Source organism: Varroa jacobsoni, unplaced genomic scaffold (assembly GCF_002532875.2).
Source record: "Varroa jacobsoni isolate VJ856 unplaced genomic scaffold, vjacob_1.0 scaffold_64, whole genome shotgun sequence".
Classification (NCBI taxonomy): Eukaryota; Metazoa; Arthropoda; class Arachnida; order Mesostigmata; family Varroidae; genus Varroa; species Varroa jacobsoni.
Genome location: NW_019212966.1, coordinates 299,854 through 321,060, shown reverse-complemented (window position 1 = coordinate 321,060; position 21,207 = coordinate 299,854). Strand labels below are relative to the sequence as shown.

The 21,207-nt window shown below is 40.0% G+C and overlaps 1 protein-coding gene across 3 annotated transcripts in view; it reads left to right on the top strand.

Annotated features, from left to right (window-relative positions):
• The window catches only part of Unc-115a (actin binding LIM protein Uncoordinated 115a), a 62,377-nt gene that overhangs the window by 27,489 nt on the left and 13,681 nt on the right, over positions 1-21,207 (top strand). Inside the window, exons 1-9 of one of the 3 annotated variants that reach the window (XM_022835506.2) lie at positions 2,594-2,756; positions 10,524-10,760; positions 11,590-11,692; positions 12,314-12,492; positions 12,790-12,978; positions 14,351-14,412; positions 16,932-17,003; positions 17,242-17,428; positions 20,569-20,706. In XM_022835506.2, coding sequence (XP_022691241.2) covers positions 2,684-2,756; positions 10,524-10,760; positions 11,590-11,692; positions 12,314-12,492; positions 12,790-12,978; positions 14,351-14,412; positions 16,932-17,003; positions 17,242-17,428; positions 20,569-20,706 — 1,240 coding nt within the window. In that variant the 5' untranslated portion in view covers positions 2,594-2,683. Of the gene's footprint in view, positions 1-2,593; positions 2,757-10,523; positions 10,761-11,589; positions 11,693-12,313; positions 12,493-12,789; positions 12,979-14,350; positions 14,413-16,931; positions 17,004-17,223; positions 17,429-20,568; positions 20,707-21,207 lie in introns of those variants that run through there. The other 2 variants (XM_022835498.2, XM_086968920.1) reach the window with 2 other exon arrangements.

Below are 21,207 nucleotides of genomic sequence, written 5' to 3'. Positions count from 1 at the left end.
TATATAGCTATCGGTACTCCGGGGCTAAGGTATGTGGAATACTAAGTACATAATGGCTCACGAAAAACATTGCCATATATAATAACACCACTAATAGTAGAAATTTTGTTTCATGGTCTATCAGGCCTACTGCTTGGTAGGAGAAAAGAAAATATCCCGACGAGAATATTTGATTATGGTTATTATTTTGATTATTATCATGGATGGAACTTTATACTGTACCGGGTTCCTTCAAGTAACTCGAGAAAAAGAGACCGCCCATGTTGGCCCATTACATAGTCCGTCTACTTTGTGCGTTAAGTGCTTGGCATTATTTCTCACGCGAAGCATCGTCGAAAAGTGAAGCGGCACATCTTAGAATAGTAATATTTCGTTACAATCAGCAATAGAGGTCCCATTTTTCATTCTGACCACGCACTTTCTTTCAGGCTGACAAAGTCGACGAAGAGAAAACGGAATTTTCACAAACATAACAAACGTGCATGCCTATGTACACAGATGTGTATGCAGAATCGCTCAAAGTGTTCAGAAATTAATGTCATATATAAGTCGAAACGAACGCTTTCGCAGACGAGTAAGGTTCGTCAACAATTACTTTCTATCAGTATCTCTGCGGCTTCATTTGTTCTACATTGTACATTCATCTGAATTCAGGTAGAGGAAGCTATTCAATAAAATTAAGCGAAAATAAGACGTCAGCGACCTAGCGTGTTTGCTTGACGAATTCGTCAATGTATGAGTCATTCTTCTTTAGAGGCTGTTCTGTAGTAGATGTTTCGTTTTGATTTTTATTACGGTCGAAACGTAGCCCGTTCGTTGCAGTCTGGCCCAGTTATCTTGGCAATGGCATGCTTCACCCTATTGGACGTCAATACTAAGGGCCAATGCTATCCTTATCTATTCAATGACACGACACCGCTTCCAAATGAGCCATATACTCGCTTAACGATTCGTGATTGACTGGTTTCGCTAGTGACGAGCTCCGCTGGCCATTGCCTCAGTTCATTCCAAACCTACAAATCGACGCGGTAACTCTCCTGTACTACAGGAGAATATTGCTAACGACTTATCGTTTTTATTAGTATTACTGTTACAGTATGTAGATAATGCAATAAAAAACAGAATGATTCGCTCAAGTGCGCTGTTACACGTTTTTTTTTTGTTTTTTTTACTAGTTTCGTCTACCCGAACGATAGCTCTAAAAATGATTGCTATTGGCCTAGATATCTGAAGCAAAACTATTTTCATATATATATATCCTGGCCATTAATCTTACAAAGTGATTAGATGTATAAAGTGAAATCAATAGGAAAAAATCCCTTGATCTGCTTAAACACCGTACGAAGATTAGGGCAGATCAAATCGGTGCAACTCAGAGAAAATGCCATCTAGCGATTCAGCTAGGTTCTTCAGCGGGAGTTCTTCTCTTGTTGTTGTCATTGTTCAACGTTTATCCAACGTTACCAAATCGAATGCACTGAATGATACTGGGTGCTGCTACTTTCACAAGCAAGTTGATTCTAGTCATTAGAAAGCTTGGCAAGCGGTGTCAACTTGGGTCGTATAAGACAAAAAAAAAGAACAGAAAGCGACTCATAATCTCTGTTTTTATCGTTCGCTTGTAGGTGTAGAATATACGTTAACAAATTACACGTAGACATCTGGCAACGACATATATATAGGGGCTTACTGTCGAGTTAGTTTATGATGTGCGTACGTATTTTTCTAGATACCGCGAAAGCTACCTAGGTTTCAGAGTCTGTACGAGGTTCGTCGATACGTCGACATGGTGAGGGTCGCACGATCAAACCTGTTATCGGAGCATAGTATTGTCCTGTTCCTTCTATAATCGAAGATGTGTTAATAAGGCTGACGACAACGAAAAAATTCTTCAGACGAAGGAACCATTTCATCGTCGGCACAACCTCGGAGAGTGGCGCACCGTAGCAGTGTATTTGGCAACCCAGTTTTTACTTTGCTGCTCCTATCAAGCAAGGTATAACTGTCGCGTTCAGCATAGCGATAACTATGCGTCAGTACTATAGTAACAGTATTATGTACACCTCTCTGAAACGAGGCTCTCGGGCTTTGTTGAGTACAAATAACAGTTCTGATGACGGAAACGAGATGTCACTTCGTTTATCTTTATAGTATAATGGATGGTGGGGCATTTTAATTGCTTGATTAAATTGTCGATATTATCATTGGCTGGAAAGAGCTAATAATTGGCAATTGCTATTGCACTAAATAAGACTTATGGTTGGCTGACTGTCTGGCTATTATCGTACGAGTAGTAATTGTGGCGCCTTGTCCAACGTTCCTCCAATGCACGTCTAGTATTATATGGCCGTACGTGCGGGAATTGTTTTTTGTTTTCCGCCTAACTGTCACTGTTAAACAAGTGTTGTAAGTGCATATACTAAGCTGTATTTGCAGATGATACGTGGACGCGTGGCATACGCTACGTGCCATCAACGGCAGCTTGGCCAAGTGGGTCGGCATGGAAGAACAGGTTATAGTGTAATCGACACTTTTGCTACTGCCTAATGAGATAGGCTTTAAACTTTAACTATTAGTGGTCGACGACCGTAGAAAGGTCGTTTAGCGATGATATCAGATACACCGACAACGTAGCCTACCTTTTGTGTACGCGACGCCTAAACCTAGTTCTAATCTAAATATAATGCAACAAATTAACAGGAGACGTCAACGAGCTGAAATATTGCTAGGACACATTATGGCAGAGTCTTCACAACGTATGTATCGTGCACTTCTCATATGCGAAGAAATTTTTGCGTTGTTACCATTTTTTATAGAATTTTCATAGAATAGAACGCATATTTTATAGAATATTGCCCCGAGACACGGGAGACATTCCACTCGCTTTTTCATCCGCCCAGCTCGTTTCTCGGGTGTCATAAAGGTATTATATAGACAGACACTGACTTTTACGCGCGACGGAATCATGGCGATGGAGTAGTAACTGAGTACCGCCGACGGTAGAGCAGTAAAGAAAGCTAAGATGTTGGGATAAATATGGGAAGATATGGGGAATCTTCCTTCACGAGTTTTGGATAGTGCTAACGGATAGCCAGTAGTCAAGTATTGGCTATACAGAACAGGTGACAGGCATATGCCAGACTGTTTATCGCATTGCGACTTCGTGTATCATTGCTAGAGAGACAGACACATAGCGAATGAACACAACAGAAAACCTGAGAGGACTTGGAAATTAATTGAAGAGGTGCAAAGGTGCACTTTTGACCACCAAAATTTAATGTGGTGGTGGTGGTGGTCACAACGGCTCGATTTGTTCATGAAGATTCAAAATGCATCCCCTATTTCACTAGAATTAAGCAGAAGCTCCTTGAAAATTTAAAGTCAAGATATATGATTTGTCATCTCTCTGAGCTTTCTCCAACATGAAGCAAGCCTCAATGAAAAGCATGTTTCCGTTGTAATGTACGGAGTTCCAAAAATTGTGTCTACTGAAAGAAACGTACTGATGCCATATTTCGTTCAGAAGAACGTATGCGTTACCATATGTACGTATCTGGATGTCCAAAGAACTGTGATAAAACCGTGGATAGCTATCGTGTCGAAGAATAAGCTACTCACGCCGTTCAAGAAGCTGGCATACATGTCTTATACGTGAAAACCAGGGCTGGCTGCGAATATGAATTGTGAGCCTGGGCAAGGCTCATATCGTTTGTCTACTTAGATGCTAGATAGTGTAAGTGGAATAGGGGAGCTTCAAATTGTATTAGTGAAAGAGCAAAAAGTACTACAAACGTTTATGTTGCTCGTAATGAGAGGAGAACGAGTGACGAATCGAGGTTTATTTGCTGCGGTGACCCAAGTAGTGGTTAAAGTTCTAATGGGTAGAACGAATGGAACAACGTATCGATGGCAGCTGCAGTTAATATTTATCGTTCTTGGTGTTGCTCAAATGGTAAACTATGTAATTTCGGATTTGGGTGCGGTAGCATCTGCTTGTCAATGGTGCCAAAAAAATTAATTGAATTTTTCGCCGGAGAAAGCCCTTAGGTCTGACAGATGAGTTTCAATACTGAATTTTATACTACAGAGCGATACATGTGCGCTTTATCAGAAGGGCGTTAATAAATAACGGAGTAGTATATATATATATATATATATATATATATATATATATATACACTGATATATATATACATATATCAATGTACTGTTTCAGTTTTAGTAGCAATTAGTTAATGCAGGCCAAATTTATCTACTGCCCTGCTTGCCTAGAAAGAATATATATAATATATGATGTTTGATTAGATAAAAATCGCGCGCAGAACGGTATGGCACTACTGCCAAACACATGTGGGATATTCCTATAAAGATCTAGCAGAGTAGTTGTCGGCATCGATATGGTTGTTGTTTAGAATACCTAAATTTTCGAAATTTTGACAACCACGCCAATAATTGATGAGCTTACATGCATTTGTCGAATGGTATAGAGTATCATCTTTTCTATAAAATCAAAAATTTTAAAGCGTGTGAACATTTTGTCTTTTCTATATATATATTTAGATACTGTTTTGAATTCTACCTGCATCTCATGGTATATATATATATATATATATATATATATATATTTTAATTATGGTTAATGTCTAATACTAACTTTTTCTAAGTTAAAATAGGTACGTGTTGTTGGCGGTCCGTTCCGTATTCTTTTTCAAATCTTACAGCCGTCGCCAACAACGCAATGCCTAGGTAGATCGACTGATTCGTTACGTTAAACTTCATTTTTCCAACGCCTAAACCACACTGCGAGAGTGGTAACAATGCATAATAATAATCCTTTGATGTACCCCACTCTTTCCGTGGCAGATATCTTATTGTAATTCATACGAGGGCTTATCAGTATACAGGTAAACGTCTCGGTTTAGTTCTTCTACGCTTCTCAGTAGATTTATTTTAAGGCCTACGCAAGCTAGGCCAGCCTTTACTTGTTCGCGTTTCGTTATACCTGCATATGTAAATAAAATTATTATCGTGATTAGCTGGTAATAACACGAACTCGAACTCCACATTTACCTGAAGAATTTAGCAGTTCCCAACAGAAATGATTTATAGTACTTTTTTGTCCGAGCTTTATGTAGTGCAGCGTTGGCATGACTCTCCATAGCTAAGAAGGCCCCGGAAACAGCAAAAAAAAAAAAAAAAAACGAAAATTGACTCTTTTATGAAATGGTTATGACTTTTTTTTTCGGTAAAGAGACCAAGAATTTAGTGAAAAAGTTATAGATTACACTGCAACAACCGAATTGGACAGGCTTTGAAATAAACAACGTTCGAATTAGTTAAAATAATTTTTTGTATATGTTATGGGCCCTCTCCTTTATTTTTTATACACGTGTTTCAGCGCTCTACCAACTGCTGGACAGCCATGTATTTATCATCCGCGTGTTTATATGCAATCTCCCTATCTGTGGCTTCTCAAAGTAACTCGATCATAAGGAATGTTTGCTCACTGTGTGCCCTTTTAGAGCATAAAAAACTTCGTAACTACGAACTTAGATATGTAGAGTGGGCAGATTGAGGCCAACGTTGGATGTTCTTTTGCTTAATCCAGAAGGTAACTGGGGCATTGCGAGGAGATCTGGCGTCCTCATCAAATAACCATATAGCGTGCTTTCGATTGGAGTGCCAACAACGCATGAGATTTTTGAGTAAATGGCGAGCTGCATTCAAGTTACATATACAAGTTAAATATACAACACGCATTTCCAATGAGCCTGTATTCAGTTCATGTAGGACCAATTTTTTACTCTACATTTGGTCAAACTTCTACATGGATCAAAATTTTTTAATACGGTACTGCCAATTAGTGCTAGTTTTGGCCGATAGTGCCCGTAACAGGTGTGCTTTTGCACTTGATTACGGTAATCATTTCTTGTCTTTTGAGCTTTACTCTGATCACTTTAACACTCAGATCAATCAAAACCATTCTCCACTCTTGAAACGTTCGCACTATTTATATGCTTTCGCATAAGGCTTCCTGCCTGATGTCTCCGTTGATTTTATCCGTAAGAATCCGAGGCGCTGTGGTCTTCGGGAACACAAAAGTTGGCAACTGAGAATTGACTTTCGAGACAAAAAAAAATGTTGTTTTACCAGGACTCATTGCTTTTGCAGTGGACTCGACCGGTCTTTTTTCAGCGTCGAGTTTCTGGGAGACTGGAGTATTTTCCCGCTAAATTTTGTCGGAAATTAGCAGAGTGTAGTTACTCAACTTCGAAGTTCACCGGCCTCGTTTGTAACAACAGCATATTATTATTATTGACGGGTTACCTGTCTGAAACGTGGACGTTACAGTGCGCGTAGCCAGATGTCACAGCATTGACATCGTCCGCAGTATTTACACGAACAAAATGCTTGGTATTTGTAATAATAGTCTACAATCTAAAACGATCCACATCAACTGCAACAGCAACAATATCTACAGGTAACAAATTTGTGCAAAATAGCTTATTCATCGATTTCGATTCATTTTATCAGACCCAATATTTAACATTGTATCCAATTCTATACATTGGGAAAACATCGTTTGGTCCTGGAAGACGGTACTAACCCGAGAGAGAAGCCTATTAACATTTGGATATAATGAGCACTTTATAAATACTTTAACGACAGCTCGTAGCCTGAAGTAGCCTGATGTTGTACTGAACTTGTTTCAAATGTAAATGGCAAGTTGTTCACACCCTTTCTTCTATGGAGCTGGTGTACAATTGATCGTTACAATTCTCCCACCCAGTGATGAGAAACGCTGCCTAAAATGGAACCTGTTTATTCTTTCAACAACTATTAGATACTATGACATGGTTGCAATCATACCAGCTATTGTCATTTATCCAAGAAGCTTCCTTTTGCGAGATCAGCATACATGTTTTGCAATCTCGATGGATAGCGCACACCACTATGACGCCAGCAGGCGGCGCCACAGTACGTAAACACGCTGGGAACGGCCAAACTGATAAACTGATCGCTGACATTCTTCACGAGAAAAAGTGGAAAATGGCGGAGCACATATGGGGCCAAAGAGGGTGGGGACAAAGCGATGTAGGCGTCGGGGCATCCATGGTTGGCAAGGTGTTTTGCATTACCAGACGGCAGGATTGCAAACCATTTCATTTACTGAACTTTATATTGTCAACAGTTTTGACAGGACACGATTGGCAACGATTTCGGGTCAAGATAAAGCGTTACTAGCAAATCGCGCAGAATTGAGGATTTTGCCAAAAGTATTTATACAATTTAGCGAGTCAAACTAACATTACATCATATTGATCATTATCACGAGGCAAAAATTAATTAATATATAATGCTCATAGCGAGAATTCGGTGAGACTCTATCTAAGAAGAATCTGTGCTCAGTTACAGTATTACGCGTTGATATTTACGTATGAAACCAATCTGATCGCTTTATTACCGAATTTACTGAATAGCTAGTAATAAGCAAGGTTCAATAGATTCTCAAGACGCAGTGTTTTAATCACCTTTCAAACTATCAAAGAATCTTTTTTCAAGGCTCTAGCTGAGCCTAACTCGAAATCTATATACCCCCTTATAAGGTATTGCCCTTGTTTCGTCTCGTTAAGACATGATAAATTATCCCGAGAGCAAATGCGACATATTTATACAATCTATGTATAAATCTACATATACTCTACGTTTTACATATATATATATATATATAGGACGTACACAAGAAAAAATTCTAATTTAATGGAACATCTCTTCATTTAATTCGCAACCAGCAGTTGTAGAGGCAGGCCTCAATAATTCGTACAGATAGATAATTGCTCCATGGATAGCATCTCATGGCCGCTAAACCCATTACGCTATCCTAGTGTATTCGTCCCAGCGTGTGAGTTAATGCTCGTTGCCTTAACCCAACGTGACAAGCATCGTAGTGACGTCTTAACAGTACACCACTGTCTATTACGATTGCGAATGATACTCTTATTGCGGATGCCCTGTTCGGAAGCTAATGGCAACGCTAGAGATGTAGCCGATACACAGTGAGCATAGGAGAATAGGTGGTCGTAGAAAAATCAAATTTGATTTACCTGTCTTCAAGGCGTGCGTATATACCGTAGCGTATTGGACTGACCGTTTTAGGCTTGGCGGCGATGGCCGCGCATGAAGTCCACCAAGCAGTTGACTAGCAGGTTTTGAGTCTGTATGCACGTTTTTATTGCTAATGGGCACTAGCCTACGTTTGGATACAATTCCTACTCGCGGTACATCATTCGTGAAGTAACCATTTTCGGTGGAATCAGTTGTTCCGATTAGCGACAGATCAGCTGTACTGCCACTTCACCACGCCGGGATAGCCGCACCCGGAACAACTCGACAAACACATCGGAGAAAACTTCGGAAGAAATTCGAAAGCAAACGTAATTCTTCAACAGTAACGAACAACTTCATAAAAAACTTAGTGGTACTTTTTTTTGTCTCAGTCGTAATTCGGTTTAAGCCTACGTTTCCCTGGTACAAATTTCACTCATTAAAAATAACCGTATTCGAAACCAATTGTCTCAAACTCACTCTTCCCACGATTCTGCCAGATATGCGAGTCCATATTTGTTCAATTATTCAGAAGTGTTTTACTTTTCAATGTTTACCATCCTTTAACTGTTCTTTCTATTATGAGATTTGTGCTCAACGGTGATGTGTACGAAGCCACATCTGGTACGATGTACCAGATGTGGCTGTACGAAGCCAGCCACAAACGTGGTCAGTTAGCACTGATTGCAGCGTCGACGAACGCTGCTATCGTGACTGCGGCCAACTTACCTCTTTCTTACACTCTCTGTTTTTTTACAAGTTTTCGTTGTTTAGTTTTCAAATACACATTGATACCGTTGATAAATTAGAGATCGAAATGGGAACCAGCTTGGATCATTATGGCCCTATCTGATGCAAATTTTGCGAGTGGCTAGCAGCACATAGAGGGCAAGTGAGAGCACGGCCGGCATCTCTAGCTGATCTGTGGTTAAGTAAAAAACAAAAAACACTAGGAGTATGTTTCAAGTTTATAAATTGTCCAGGCCAGACGAAAAGCCTAAGTAGCTAAGGACAAGACGACTACTTAAAAAAGCGAATTACGTTGTTCCAATTAAGCTCGGTCTTATTAGTTTTTTTTTTCAGTTTACGACCCTAGCTTCATATGTTCCACGTCTAAGCGGTTACGTCTTCCACGATCCATGAACGACTACCAACGTGACCTTGTCATTATTATTCGACGAATCAGTAGAAGCGTTCTTACTACGGCTAAAATATGCTAATAAATAGGATAAGACTAAGGTATGCTATTTTTAACGGGTTCTACTACAACCATGAAACCCCCATCATTAGCAGTTCGGTAGACGGAGGTCGTTGGCATGCGTCGAATGGAAAACTTCCGTTCGAAATGGCTAAAACAAATACTAGTAGCGAGCGATAGAAACGAATGGGTACTGTTTGGCTTTCTCACTGAACTAGTTTGTGGTACAATATAGCGTAGAACTCCCCGATGAAATATTGTTTTTCGTTCGGCAGTTTGTAATAATCAGCCAGATTTCAGAACATTTAAGCGGATCTTAAGCTGTTAACAATGATTATAACAACAGCGTTTTTGCCATTGACGGTCCAATCTGCAATCCGACATGACGGCGCATGAAGGTCTTCACAGTGGCAGCAGTAAACGCATCCCGCAAAACACTCATACATAATTCGTAAAAGAACGTGTAAACCTAATGGCCAGGGTGTTTTGTTTGATGGTATGGAAGATATGTGCTTACCATTATGGATATCGCCGTATTTTGCTCGTTTTTATACTATACCTCTATTCCCTTAGACAATATATTTTTACTGTGATATCCAAATATTATATAAGCTTAATGCAGCCTGAAGCTTGGTTTCGCTATGAAAATTAGAAAACGATTTTTGTAATGTACTAATTTTTGTCAAGCTCTCTTATGATTGCCATGATTTGAAGGCAGACGCCGCAAATTCAGAAATTATTGAATTGACTTAAATGTGATACAGTGAGATGCGATATGTTTTTGCGTAATTACATTTAAAAAAGTATAGTTATCTGTATTGCAATTACTCCTTTTTGGCAAAAAGAACAGTGATAATATTCCTTTCGCCACCGATAGAACACCTTTGACAAAGCACGATTTTGTTTAGAGCTTTGTTATTACTAATAAAAACGTGAAAGCTACTTCTTCGTCCGTAGTGGAAAGGATTGTGCCTTATCTAGCCAGCCTGACGGGCACGACACGGAGGTATCGTGGCCTTCAAAGCTTTTGAACACATATTTCGATGCAGTCCGTCGTTTCATCGGTTGGTTGAATAAATGGCTGCAAACAATCTATACCGAGATAAGTGGGCCTGCGCGGCTCCAGTGGCCGCAGTTTTAGTCGCATGATATAAATGCTCAATCGATATGTATCATAATCCATGCAATTAACGAGCTCGTTCCTCCTGTTGACCTGCAGGCAAAGTACACTGTGAGTTGTGCAAAAAGAAGTGCTCCGGCAATGCTCTACGAGTGCAGGAGAAGTATTTCCACGTCGAGTGTTTCAAATGCGCACAATGTGGTTCGTCTCTAGCGCAGGGAGGCTTCTTTTGCAAGAAGGGCAAATACTATTGCAGCAAAGATTATCAGCGACTGTTCGGCACAAAATGCGAAGGTTGCGGAAAATTTGTTGAAGGGGACGTTGTCACAGCTCTTGGTAAGTATCACTACTTCTAGTATGTTTTTCGTCATTTTTAAACCATCGTATAGTATTCGAAGTAGAATATAGTAAAAAATAATAAGAGGACAGGAATATTAATATTGTAGCGTGGTTCCTAGTTCCGAAACTCCAATCGCGGCATCGCTACTTCTGCATCAGCCTTGGGTCCAATAACCTGCGTCGGCAACATGATCAGAGTGGGTTGCATGGGCGTGAGCGATTTGATCATAAACTGAAGGAGCTGGCCTGGCCTTGTTGGCCAACGAGCGTAACCCTTAGAAAGCGTCGAAGCGTTGCCTCGATAGGCCACTCCTAGTAAGCAATAGGAACGAAAGCAGCCTAGCACGCTGATAACCAGTAATTAGATCCCCATATGACGATGTAATCGTTTAAAAATGATAAATTTCAATATGTAGACGGAATGCAGTAAAAAGTTAAATTACCAATGAAACAATTTCGTTCATGAACAGCCAATTGTATAGAGAATTATTTCAAATTCGGTTTCCCGCGGTAGAACATAGTACCGTGTCATGCTGTAGGACCCCGGCAATTTTACGCAGTGATGAAATCCAAGTCGTTGCAAGCTTTCGTCCAGCCGCTGCTCACTCTAAACGACAGTGTTGTTACCGTTACTTTGTGTTCATAATAGTTGGACTGCCATGCGATTTTGTTGCTAATTGTTTCCTATCGTACCGTTTATCGAACAGATCATCATATAATAATATATAACACAAGAATCGTTTACAGAATAGTATTGCCAGAATACTACCATACTATTTACGTTATGAATTCAGCTAACCGTTGTTGCCGTTGTTGTCGACTGTAGGCAACACGTACCATCAAAAATGTTTCGTATGCGCACGATGCAAACAGCCATTTCCGAGTGGGGAGAAAGTTACGTATACAGGAAAGGAGTGCCTCTGTGTCAGGTTTGTAGCACAACCCATATAAATGTATAGCGAAGCCAAAAACTGCTCATATACGTGCATATCGTGCTGTAATTACTGCACTTAAAAAGGACGGGACAAGATATGGATTGCCTCCCAGAGGCCGCGCTAGTGTTAGGAAGCGGAACTTGGGCAGTAGCTATTTAGAAGATAGGTTGGAACGTGCGGCTGCTGGGTGGGCGTTTGATGTCTTTGGTAGTAATTGTTGTGTACTGTATCTGTTATACTACATAGTATATCGACGTTCCAAGGCACAGTTATCGAAAACGTTCAGACATTCATATATATGAAATTCTGATAACAGCTTATTTAAAACATTATATTAATATTTAATCGAACGTGCGCTAAAAGACAGCACATCGCATAAATAGATTCTAGCTGAGTAATACAGTTGAGTTTTACGTGTACGAGCTGTTTGTGTGCGAATGACGGGGCATTGTCTTTTGCCCTGTCAATGATCAAGAAAGATCTTAAAACGACAGATGTAATTGCCAATGCGTATTCTTCAGATTCGATGTTTTGGCACAATATATAGTGAAGCATTTTCAATTATTGGCTTCATCATCATAATGATATTAAATTTATTTCGTCTATATTTTACAGGTGCATCCAGATCCCTGTGAAGAGCGAACCGAGCCCCATAGCGGAGTCCCGGGGCGATTGCGCTGGATGTGGGAAGGCTTTGGTTGACGGCCAGGCACTCGTAGCAATGGATAAACAATGGCATATTTTCTGCTTTAAATGCACCATCTGTTCACAGCTCCTTCATGGAGAGTATATGAGTTAGTATCGCGTTGAAAATACTTGCATTTTTCTTTCTTTTCGTTTCGTAATCATTTTAAACAAAAACCATCCATACGAAGTATCGAGTTTTTTGATTCTGGTGTCATATATGTTTAATCATTCTAGCGACGTGGATGCTCATGGGGCCGGCGGCGACAAAACTGGGTGTTAGCGTTCAGTCTTCATTAACTGCTCACAAGTGCCATCACGATACTCGTGTAGCGCCCCATAGAGCTGCCAAACCTAATTACCAAATGCATTAACCCTGCATTGTCGTTTCCTGTAATAATCAACAGGTAAAGATGACCAGCCCTATTGCGAAAAAGATTATCAGACACGGTTCGGTATTAAGTGCGCACACTGTCAACGTTTCATAACAGGAAAAGTACTTCAAGCTGGCGATGATTCACATTTCCATCCCACGTGTGCTCGCTGTTCAAAATGCGGAGATCCTTTCGGCGATGGGGAAGAAATGTACCTCCAAGGTAGGTTATGGCTAGGAGCGACAATTGGGTGTTCTTCTCAAGGGGAAAACATGTTTGTTAGCTAATTGCATTCATTTTCATCGTTGCCACAAACGTACGTGTTATTTAACGTATTGTATCGTACGAGTTTTACGGCAGAGATATTTGTCGCTACGATTCAGTCACCTAGCATCATTCCTGGATCAGATAATAGAAATTGCGTGCTTCTTTATATGGATTAACTTCATTAGATGTACATCTGATATTGATCTTCAGATCAGCTATGCAGAACTGGAAACAAGTTCCCCATTTGCTTTTAGCTTCTAGCTACTGAAATGTAATGATTATGATATCAACAATAAAATTGAGCAGGGAATCCATATTGTGAAATGATTGAGCTGTTAAAGCAAGCCCGGAACTAGCTGTCAGGAGTCATCGACCATAATAAAAACATCTGGACTAGAAGCTTCAATGAAGGCTACTATTTATTGCACCAAAAAATTGGCTTCTAATGAGTGGCTTTCTTTACATTGAGCACATCGATGAATGAGCTCTTAGTCGATTATAAATTCTACGCGCTGCCAATCTATTCTCCGTACTTGTGCCTAACAGAGCATCGATTCATTCCAGTAAACGCAATATGCCTGAAACGAACTCATCTCATCGAAAAATGGCTTGTTCAATGGATCGGTACTGAAGGCAGGTTGCCTTCTGTAGGCAAATTAAGCTTCTGTCAGAAAAACAGAAGAAATCGATAGAGTCGACATTATTCGAAGTACCCGTTTAAGTATGAAAAAAAAAACGCTTCTCGCCCAGGGGTGTCCATTGAAACAGTAGCGCTGCTATCTTCAGAAGCTTCATTTGGAGGAACAGCTTTTGGGGGTGCTACTTATCTTACAAGAAGATGCGGGCTCTGGTCGAAAAAGTCGATCTATCATGGTCATCATTTTGTTATGTTGTTTGCGGGTCGGCATTCGGTGTCGCTACCATGGCGTGCTTGTTTTAGCTATGTGAGAGGAACTTCTCTGAGAAGCAGTGTTTTACGACACCATTGTTTCTTTAAAGAACAAAATAAGTTTATGTGTAGAGTACACGACAAAAAACTACTGCAACACTCTTCTAACTAGCAATTAATAAACATCAATAAACTGATAGTATTCGCCTAACTTCGTTGCGGATTACTGGTCATTCCAAAATTCTGTGCATACCAGTTTTGCTAATTATACTAAAAAATAAGTTCAGACGATAAGTCACATATGCAGTTAATTGCTTTAATGTAATATAAAACAATGAGACAGTTGATCAGGCAGAAAAGAATGAATATTTAGCCGAACCTATTTTTTCCCATTATATTTCATGCTGCTATTTCTACTATTATTATTATTATTATTAGCTGGAGCAATTTGGCATCCTCGCTGCGGACCCCGACCGAATGGCGAATGCGAACATCCGGATGTAAGTATCCATATTTAGACTATATCTCCATAATGTGGTACTCAAATTAATCACTTTAATTTAATTATAATTAAATGTTTTCGCTATTTAAACTTAACTGAGACAGATAGAAAACTATAAAAGAAAATAGATCGTTGGCATCGTCAGTTTGTACCCTGGTCAACTATTGCCGTTAGGAGAAATTTTCTGCCTAGTTAGCGTAACATACGATGCTTTCACACCAAGCGGATCACGCTGCCCACTGAAGTTATATACGTAGCGTGAGGTTTTGATCTCAGTTTTTAGTTATCTGGTTGACGATGTACAATTTGTGTTGTTTGCAATAATCATATAGGTGCCGTAATTCGTTGCTAAATCCTGTTATTGCTGTTGAAGAAGACAATCAAACTAATCAGCTTCTATCTTACTATCAGGTTTCGTAAATTGTCGTAAAATGGCAACGAACGTTTGAACTAGTCTCGTCTGCATGAAGGATTGTGACCACTTTCGTTTTCAGACTCGAACAGCATCAAATGAACTGTTAACCACCTTGTTAAGCCTTGGATTAGCCCTAAAGATAGGCCTTAAGTATTTATCTAGTGGACATAAGGGTGATTGGTAATGTCGAGAGTTATTGGTGGGGTGTGAAGTAGAAGTTCCAATTTGGCATACGAACGTTGATTAATCCAACGGTGATTTGCCACCCGATTTTGGTCAGATTAAATAAAGCATTTAAAAGGTGACCTTCATTTTCTGTCAAACACTAGGGAGATTTGCAACGAAACAACGATTTCAGCACCGCCGGTCTAGCTAGACATTTCGCTCTATCTGTTGCTTTTTTATTCATTTGACTGAAACGGCCGCACCCAGCTTGCCTTCTGATAAAACCTGCTGCCAATGATTGTCTGTATCTCGTTAGGATTGTTCAAGGCTTTCATCATTGAATGTCAGCCTAAGTCAAAGTTTCTCTGTTATATCCATGCACCACATACGTAAGTTCTACTACAGTTCTTTCAGGCCTAACTTCATACCACTGTCCCTAGACGTCCACAGCCTTTCGAGCCAATCTAAGTACATAATATTAATATTAGAGTCACTATTGCTTCTACGTCAAAACTATGATTATCGCCATATGAATCTCTGCGTAGGAGTTAGTCTTCAGCTGGCTGTCTATATGTTTCATTTTTTTGGTACGAGGCACAATGCCAACGGCTCTCCTAGCGTCCGTCGTATTGGCTATGCGATACGATCCCATTACCGACTATGAATATACCACGTTTACGAACTATTCGTGTCACAACAAGCCCTTGCATTGCTCTCCGTTTCCTTAGCTACTGCCATTTCTTTCGTTATTTTAAGCTCATAACCTTGATGTTCCATTGGTAATATATTTAGGTCTATTTCGTTTCGCGTACCAGAAAGGCAAGCCGTTTTGTCAAATTTACCAGCCTTTTTCTATCTTCTCGTCGCTAGAGGCATGGACCCAGGCCCGGTGTGGTTTTGTTACGACCGGTGTAGGTGTGGTTGGCCTTGTTAAGGTTCGTGATGTCAAGGCATTTATGGGCATTGCAAGAGACTACGAAAGCAATCGCAACAGAGTCGCTTTTGCGTGCCATTTTTTTTTAGCATGGACATAGCCTGCTGAAAAGAGCGATTGGTCACTGCGACATTCTTCAAAAGCTTCCCGTTCTGCTTGACGTTGTCAGATCACTTGTCACATAATGTTTACCATGTACAAAAAGCCAGTAAATATTGACAGGCAGAATTAAATGATTCATACGAGTGGTATCCGCAGAGGTCGTAGTGATGCTTTCGTGGAATATTCAGCCATAGCATCCCACCAGATGTTATAGATGATCTAATAAATTTGTAGAGGTTTGCTCGGGACTAAAGGGAGGAAATGACGATACCGTTTTATCACTTGTTGCGATGCGCATTCGTGTTTGGCCGAGGTGCATTTGTTCGTTGTTTACACAGCAAAAAAATCCGAGTAATTTTTACATATGACACGAAATGATGTTCATGGATAAGCGATAAGTTTTTCGGCTAATTCGGCGGAACCCTGTTTATGCCGTCAACTCCAGAGGTGTTGGTAGAAAAATAATGCATAGTGATCCAGCTGCCAATGCACAGCAGAGCCATCCTATTAACTACTTCCTTTAGCTTCGACATAGCTGTAAAATGGCTCGTGAACGGTGTTCTAAGCGCTTGATTCATCTTTGGGCAATTTTCGAACCCACTGTTAGTAGTAGTATTATTACTATTATTATTATGTATAGCATTATATATCTAGTAGTGCAATCCTTGTTTTCCTGTAGCTTCAGATCTCTACACTGTCTAGACAGGATTCTATACAAATTCGAGTAAATATTTCTACTACTTGCCTATTTATTAGACGGTAGCAAGATGCAACAAGTTCCGTCGAAGAAACGCGCGGCTTGTTTATCAGAGATGACTTACAATAGCTGATACAGCATAAACAAGTATTGCCAAATGGCACGGTTAAACAGATTTTCATTTATCAATCACTTGTTTTTTAGGCTGGTTCGCCGGGAAGCAGTTCACGATGTGAAACGCCACTCAATAGTTCAGCCTCGATTCCTCTCCACCATGTAAGTACTATCATGTATTCCTTTGCCACTTGCATAATGGATATAGCGGCTACACGCAAACTATGCCCATCGGATTAAAATGCTCTTGGTAAACTTGGCCACCGCTATGTCAAGGAGACATCGTTTTGCATTGTGATATTATCATCTTTGTTACTGCAGTGTTTTCTATTTTCACTGTCAAATTGTCGCTTCACATTGTTTTGTTCGATAACAATTTCAGTACGAGTATTCTATACAGGATCGTTCGACGACGCCAATGCTGAATGATCTTTCCCGTGTTTACGCCTGCTCGTATCTAACCCAGGGTCCGAGTCTGGGTTACCTCCGCCGGCCGTTACAACCGAACCCGCCAAAATCGCCTAACTTTCACCAGCCACCGCATCATGAGCGAAAGGTCTATGGCAGGATTCACATTAACAAACAAGGTTGGTACGCAAAAGCGATCAAGCTGTTGTTGTTAGCAGAAATAGCCTTAAATTCGTATACAAAGCCGTTTTCTTATTAACGTAAATATCAAAAGACAAACGCTTAGAGAGGCGTTATTCGAAGTGGATTGGGTTAAAATTGTTATTGCTTTGAAGAGACCCCTTGCTTTGTTTCAGTGGGATCTTGTACAGAAGCTTTATTTGTTGTTTTAATAGGCAAATTGCATTTACGCATGCAACGAGGTGAATTTATTTGATTTGCGTATTATAAACATTTACTTTATTATTAGAACGTTTGTGGTGCTTGAAGTTAATTTCACGACGTCAAGTTAAATGCTGTTTTCTTCGTCGATATGTGAGAAGGGTGTCGTGATGATTGTTAGAAACTGGATTGCCGCACCAAGCAATATATGTCCACTCAAGTCTAAGCCGTATTCTCAGTGTATAAAGCTCCTAAATCAACGGCGAAAAGTAATGTACGGCCAAACGACAGTTGAAATCGACGGTGATCGGTATGTTGGGTGGTCCAACTAACTGCTCACAGTACACGGTTCCTAAAGTAATAAATGAATGGCCAGCGGTTCAGCTGTTGCTCGTAGAATGTCAGTTTCCTCAACCGATATGAGGTAACTAGCACGGTTTCGACGTGGCTTCCTAGTAGGCATTGTCCAGCAATTATATATGATCGTCATTATTTCTACGTCATTAAGTTAGCCGTCTCCATCGGCTTAACGTAGTCGAAATCGGACTACGACATAACTTCGACTTAATAGCTCGCTGATAATTGGGAATAACTAAGGCGATTATGTATGGGTGTATATACTTCTTATCTACAACTACTTATCGATTCAATAACATGCATCTGATCAATGCGTAGCACGTAACAAAAACATCCAAAATGTTGTTTTAATTCCATAGAACTGGTCTGTTGTTTCTCCGAAGTTTACGATCAGTACAACGGTATTTTTCTCTCTATGTAAAAGACGAAGAGAAACAAAGGAAGAAAGCTTGTTTTTGTCACTTCTCTTATCAATAGAGTCCTGTTCGCTGAAAGTACATTTCTGGCGGCCGTTTTTGCACCGTCATCAGTTTTCTATCTGAACTCATCGTCATTCTGTCTTCCAACATAGTAGTAATAATATTCTACAAATTTCTGCGAATTGCTTAACATTCCTCATATTAGAAAAAACTAGAAAGGCGGGTCATTAGGTCATCGAGTTCTGCGTGGCAAGTATCCGAGTAAACAAAGGAGTAGCCTCAGAAGGGATTCATCCTGGCATGCCGATAGGTGCACCTGTCCCCTGTCTGCTTAGGTCCGGGAAAAATAATAGTGTACGTCATTGCCGTGCCTGTCGTGTCCGACAGCTGTACCTCATACAGTAGAAGGACCAGCTACATTAGGCGTAGCCGGATCTGCGACCAGAAGTGCTCCGCCTGACTAATTGTAAAAAAATCTAAAGGTACATCGCATTTTCTAAAGGTGTCGGTGACTATGAAGCAAAGATTCATTCCTTGTAGCAGGACTTTGCTTACCTAGTTGGTTGCTTTATGACCGAGTAAACGTCACTTAACCGAATCCCATGCGTACGATCCTTGGCCTAACGAGCAGCTGTCAAGCAAACAACGATGCGCCCTCCATTTACATGGGTTCCGGACCAAAGTTCGAGGCTATATGCACTTCGGCGGTGTAAGTAGGTTCAATGCGTTCTATAGTTGGCCTACTGTAGAAGAGAAACTAAACGTACATATCTAAACGTCGTCCGTACTGCGACTGTTGCTAGAAAAAAGGAAAAATGTATCACTCATTATACAGCTGTATTTTATAACCATGACCGTTTGATATAATATCGAACATTTATGAATACCACGCGACAGAGTAACGAAGGTAACCGCTGCACCCACAAGTGGAATACGATGTTTTATTGTGATATAATATTCTGCCATTGGACTGTCCCTCAAAGCCATGGTAAAAAGCATGGTCACGGATGGTTTGAGATCAGCGTAGTTTCTGATAGATCTATACAAATCGATGTAAACTAATGTCTCTGCTCTACTTACGTCTACGGAAAATCTAATTTTAGTCTACTACTGATCTAGATATAGCTTAACATAGATATCACTGTTTTGCGCAATGTGTCTTAGAACAATGCTACTTATGAATTTGCTAGTGTGACTCAGCTCTTGTTTTGACGCTCAACAGATAGTCTGTAATTGATTCCAATGGATTTGTAGGAAGTTTACCGCATATAAAATGCTAGACGGTTCTTACTTGTAAGGGCCACTGTTGTGTACCTATACGCTTGTATTATTAATGTGTACATATCCTTGTTGTTAAATCGTTACTGCTCGCATTATTCTTTCAGTATTAGATTTTATATAGTTATATTTATTTTGTGGGTCTAATTCTTTTTAATAAGCGACAGATAATGTTTGCTCGGAAGGGTAGCCATTGTATCCTGTACTTAAAAGGGTCATATATTATAGGTTGTTGAATGAAGGATGACTGTATCATGATCGTTCTAAAGAATTCTTTTCTATAAAAATATCGGCCTCAAAAACTGTCAAAGAACAACTATCGGTTCAGTTAGAAGGTGCGAGATAGGCAGTTTGATAATATGGTAAGAGAAACAAGTGTTCGTGCGAGTATACATGCACGTAAATGCATGCTTAACGCATGAGGCGAATATGAGACGCTTGTGTGTATCCAATAGAAAGTCTATTGGTTTCCGAGAGCGTTGTGTCCTTCGATGTACGACTAGTGGAGTCGAAAGCCTTTCAGGTAGCCATACGTTTATCGTATGGTCACCAACGTAGTAGATAGCCGATCAAATGATACATTCTCAAGGAGGGCAAAGGGATCATACAGTATCTACGGATGGAAGGCGATGGCCTTATTGTTTGGCAAAAACAAGAGCCGGAATAAGGAGAAAAGGAAGGCTTGTGGTTGCCCGTCAAAACTGAAATGTAGCCCATTATATAAATATATATTTATGTATTCATATATACCTATTCATCATTCAGGTAGGATATGAGCCGAGGGTCTCTGGCTCTTGCAGTAAGAACCTTTGCCACACTATCTAATAAACTTACAGCTTTAATTGATATAATATGAACTCGTTTCAATTTTGTCCTTTTTTCAGGCATGCAAGTTTTGGTCGACAGCCTTGCGCACACTAGCGAACGCGTGAAGTCACCTCATATGAACAACGAAGAGCCCATTGAGCTTTCCCTTTACCCTGACGCAAAAAGACCTCTTAAAAAGCAGATCACGCCAATTGGTAGGTGAAATTAGTGCTGAATAAATAGGTGTAGGTGCTATAAAATACCTTTCTTGATTACACATTTTTTATGTGAAACAAAAACACGTCACAAATGCAGGCTCTTACACGAGCTTGGGTTTTGGCTGATTTTTCTGTTATATATACCAAGTACGTAGGAAAGCAACGTGGCTATCTATTAGTTAGCAAATGTGCTTAGTTTCTACCATAAAGTGGGCAAGAAACAAATTTACATAACACTGCCGAATGGGTTTGACTTCGCATGATGGATCGGATAGATCACCCAATTTCCTACTGCATTCTTTTCTGATCCTTTCAAATACTTTCCTTACTGGCCAGGGGCTTTCAAAAAGCCCTTGGACAGTAAGGATTTTGTATGTAATAATGATAACATCTGCGTGCTGTTAGTTTATACCTGAAATTGTAGCCAATAATCGCCTACTATATAAAAATGAGCTACGTACATATTCTTATGTGCCAACGTGTGGTTGATGTTATAAA